At 35.3% G+C, this 4,828-nt stretch overlaps 1 protein-coding gene across 1 annotated transcript; it reads right to left on the bottom strand.

The window, feature by feature from the left end:
• On the bottom strand, positions 1-2,013 carry LOC101495776 (exocyst complex component EXO70C1). Its single transcript, XM_004497426.3, has one exon. It carries the CDS (start codon positions 2,011-2,013, stop codon positions 1-3), a length of 2,013 nt encoding a protein of 670 aa, XP_004497483.1.
• Positions 2,014-4,828: the final 2,815 nt, after the last annotated feature.

Below are 4,828 nucleotides of genomic sequence, written 5' to 3'. Positions count from 1 at the left end.
TTATGTCCTCCTTCGAGACATAGACGTATTATTTCCTACAAACAAATCGTCAATCAAAGTCTCAATGTCGTCGGGATGATACTTAATGTATTTGTCACTATGTCTACCTGATTCTAGATGATGTTTGAATCTTCCATGAAAGGATCGATAAGCAGGTATGACCAAAGCAGATATTGAAGCCCTCAGCTCCGATTGAAGTTGGTCATCACTCACCATCCAAGTGCTCTGTGTCTTGTGGATCTCTTCAAGCATCGCATTGAAGCACTTAAACTTCTCTCTTAAAACTTGTTTAGACACCTTGTTTCCTTGTTGATGCAGACCATCTGGGTTGAGGCACTGCAACACTTTACTCCAAGTATCTATCTGATAATTCTTATGGTGCAACCTCAGACTAAATTGTTTTCTTCGACACCAATTATCGCCCATTGACTCGTGAAGATCAGCACACCCTTTTATCTTCTGCACTATGTATCTCCCATTGTTCATTAGAAAAACACATCGTAAAGACGAATCCTTATATAGCTTGGACTTTCTTTCGGTATGGGCATCCAAAAGGTCCATGATTGCCATCAATTGAACCGCAAAAGGTGATCTATTAGGTGTCCCCTCTGATTCCTCTTCTATTGTACTATTATTTTTTTCATTTTGAGTATTGGTTGTGCTCGCCTTTGTGCCCTCTTGTAATACTGTATTATTATTATTATCATTGCAATGACATTGCTCAAACACTTGCTCCAACGTGTCTTTGTACTCACATGTATATTTAAGATAATTCATGACATAACGGGTCAATGGATGAACCGCACCATAAGGAACCGGAATCCTTTCATTGTCACCCTTAATGTTGTTTTCTAAATCACTGAACATCGCCATGACAGCGTCTACGATCCTATCCTTTGTTGTGGCTATCTCGAATGCAAGCTCCTTGGCACACTGCTCTATATCGTAAGGATATATGGAGGAGGAAGAGGAGGAGGAAGTTTGGTCATTAATGAGTAAGACAACAGGCTCCACGTCATCTCTTAGGGTCTCATACATATCCAAGAATTTGAACAATTTTTCTGGTGATGGTTTGGTTAAAACCACCGCTTGTGCAAAATTCAAAAAATTGATGATAACACCTCTTGCAAGATTACCAAACATGCCTTGAGATACAGAGTGTTGATTTGGAAATATGGATTCGTATAGCTTTCGTTCAGCATTAAAAAGCACTGTCGTGCAATGTCGAAAAACTTTGTTCCACGTAGCTATTTCTCCTTCCAACGATTCCCATTGCATTTTATAAACCTCCTCCATTCTTACACCCGTTTGTCCCAATTTTCGCAATGCAGCTTTGAAATAATTTCGCCTAAAATTGGTAAAGGTCATGCAACACTCTGTATGGTAGCCCATGTTAATCATAACGTCGGCAATTTTGTTCATAATGGAAATATTTTCTGTTGAGAAAGTTGGCAATAAGTCGTCGTCATCATGATCTTGATTGTTAGGCCTTGGGATTTCCCTTTCATCCTGAAGTTGAAATTGAAGTTGAAGGGAACCAAAGGATGATGATTTCTTTGGTGGTACTGCCGGTCGAGAATAATTAGTTTTGGATTTAGGGTCCTGAAGAAGGGCGCAAAGGTCATTTTCTAAAATAGACATTGCTTTTTCTAGGACGGAACTTGTTTTGTCTAAGCAGGAAGGACTCAAACTCAAGGTGTTTGATAGTTTGAAGATGCGATCCACACCATTTAGAAAGTACTTGTCAAATTTTGGCTCTTGCCCAAACTTGCTTCTCTTGTATTTATCCATCATATAATCCAACAATTTGGTCAACACGACTACACAATTAGGAACTTCTTTTTGAGGAGAACTTGTTGTGATGCTATTGAGAAAACAATCCACGTCTTCCAAAACTTGTGGGAGAGAGGTCAGATCTCGTTCATGGAGATGCTCCTCTAAATCTCCTAATTCCCATTGTTGTCTCCCATTACTATTACTGTTTCTTGACGAGAAACTCCACGACTTGTCCATTGATCACTACTAAACCTACCCGCTACGTACTAATTATTTTGATTCTCCATGTGTTCAAATTTATTATCATTAAAGAAATGAGAGATGAAGAAACTTGATCTTTTTTCATTTTGTTCACCTTTTCAAATCCAATTGAAATGTTTTACTTAGTTTGATAGGATTAATTGTTGATCTTTGATGTTCTCCTATACTTACGGTGCTCCTTAAATATTTTATTTGTTGACAGCGTTCTTGTACGTATTTTTCTTTCTATTTTATTTCACTCTTGAGCTATTTAGGTGGAAAGGTGTTTTAACCAATGACTCTAATATGAAGGCATCCCGATATTTGTGGGTAATGTGTATCTATTAATAAGTTGTTTCTTTTTTTAATATAAATAAGTTCTTACATATTTACAATAAGATTATTCAATGCATGTAATAAAAAATATATGTGATTTACTGTATGTCGTAATTCGTAAAGTACCAGATATGTCATCGCCTCAATAATTGTAATTATTATTTTTTAATATTCTTTTATAAAAGATATGACTCATTAAATTTAATATTCACGTGCAAATGTATTTCTTGGTATGTATATACATGTTTTGTTTATTTTGAATCACAATATTTTGGTAAATCATATATTCAAAATTAAATGGATAGATAATGAACTACATCAGAATGTTTGAAAATCAAACTACAATTAATTACATGGAAGGATGCAAAAATCTCAATCACGGGATGCTGAAAAATGAGATTAAATTTTAATTTCTTTTTTACAAAATTAAATATTAAGTAATCGTAAAAGTATTTCAAATTCTCTTTTTGAGTAATTAAGTTTTTTGTATTTTTTTTTCATTATCATATATAAAATAATATTTAATATATATCATTCATTTTTGGAATAAGACTAAATTCAAGGTCGGTAGGTTAATGAAATATGCAGTAGGACGTTTCTTGAGTAAACTATAATTTTAGTCTCCGAAAGTATAAAACGTTGTCATTTTAATCTCGACAAAAATCAGACTGATCTTCGAATCATCAAAATATGGTAGTTTGTTTTTTGTAGTTTGTTTTTTGGGGTAGTTTGTTTTGGTGAAAATGATGATGGAAGCGGAACAAGAAGAAGCAAAGTGTTGAAAATGATGATGATATTAACAGAAGATTCTTGGAAATAATGATGACATTAATGAGAGTTAGTGTTGTTGTGAATTGAAAAATAATGAAGTCTCACATATGAGGGATACCATACACTAGTAGTGTATATAAGGTGGAGGTACGGAACTTGGGGGTGTACCTCAAAGGGTACCCCAATTTTGTAAAGGAGGAAGAATGCATGCAAAACTGACCACCACGCGCGCGCCGCTGTCGCCGTCTTTCCGTCCGGGCCTTGGCTAAGTGGTGTATTATTTCTTTTGCATATTAAAATTAATAAATTATTTATTTATGTAATTAAATTAATGCTTGTGTTTTTATCTCTTATTGATAAACTTGCTTGCACACCATTGATCCATATGTGAGCATCATTGACAGCCTCATGTATGCCATTGATTGTACTAGACCCGACATTGTCTACGTCGTGAGATTGTTGTGCAGATTTACTAGTAGACCTAGTATGAAGCATTGGCACGCTATCGAAAGAGTCATGACATACCTTAAAAAGACTATGAGCCTCGAATTACATTATCAAAGGTTTCCTACCGTCCTTGAAGGATACATTGATGTTGATTGAAAAACTTTATCAGATGAGTCCAAAGCAACCAGTAGCTATATTTTCAATATAGTTGGTGGTGTTGTATCTTGGAAATCGAAGAATCATACGATATTGGCTCAGTCCACTATGGAGTCTGAAATGATAGCACTAGCTACTGCTAGTGAAGAAGCAAGTTGGTTGAGATGCTTGCTAGCTGAGATCCCTTTATGGGAAAAACCATTGTCGGATGTGTTAATCCACTGCAATAGTACCGCAGCGATTGCAAAAATTGAGAATCGTTATTACAACGGTAAAAGATGACAAATACGTCGTAAGCACAACACCGTTAGATAATTACTTTCTAAAGGAGCTATTATATGGATCATGTACGCACTGATGAAAATTTAGCAGATCACTAAACGAAATGATTAGCTAGAGAGAAAGTCTTAAATACATCCAAAAGGATGGGACTATTGCTCGTAGATCAATGAGTCACTTATGATGGTAACTCGGCCTAAAAGACTGAAGATCACAAGAATTAGGTTCAATGGGTAATAACAAGTCATAGTGATAAGAGATGGACATGCTATATTATATATGAAAGAAGCATGATTCTTGAAACGATAAAAGGATGAGTTAATAGAAACTCTTAATGAGATTTATACTCGATATGGAATGGAGTACATAGCTAATAGAGTACATAGCTACATGAGTACTTTTGATAGACTCACCTATGTAAATGTGGAAGTGGGGTCGCTTCATATGAAAATTCGAGGCAGAATTCTTAGAGCATTCACTATACTAGGATACATGTGCATGGTCATAAATGCACGGGGTTTTGAGAATACACCCAAATGAAAAGGTTGTGTGTGGGTTTGTTGTCAGAGATAGAGTTCAATACTACGAGTCACTCTTGTTGAATCTGAATCTTACTTGTTATGCAAAGGTTCAAGTCAAGAGACACCTTTGTTTATGCACAATCTTAAAGAATCGTTTGACGCTATTTCAGAAACCTTTTTTAAATTCAAGTGGGGGATTGTTGGAAATGATAATGATATTAATGGAAGATTGTTGGAAATAATGATAACATTAATGAGAGTTAGTGTTGTTGTGAATTGAAAAATAAGAAAGTCCCACATAG

Source organism: Cicer arietinum, chromosome 4 (assembly GCF_000331145.2).
Source record: "Cicer arietinum cultivar CDC Frontier isolate Library 1 chromosome 4, Cicar.CDCFrontier_v2.0, whole genome shotgun sequence".
In the NCBI taxonomy this organism is placed as follows: Eukaryota; Viridiplantae; Streptophyta; class Magnoliopsida; order Fabales; family Fabaceae; genus Cicer; species Cicer arietinum.
The sequence above is the reverse complement of the archived record's forward strand: the minus strand, read 5'-3'. Positions and strand labels throughout refer to the sequence as shown.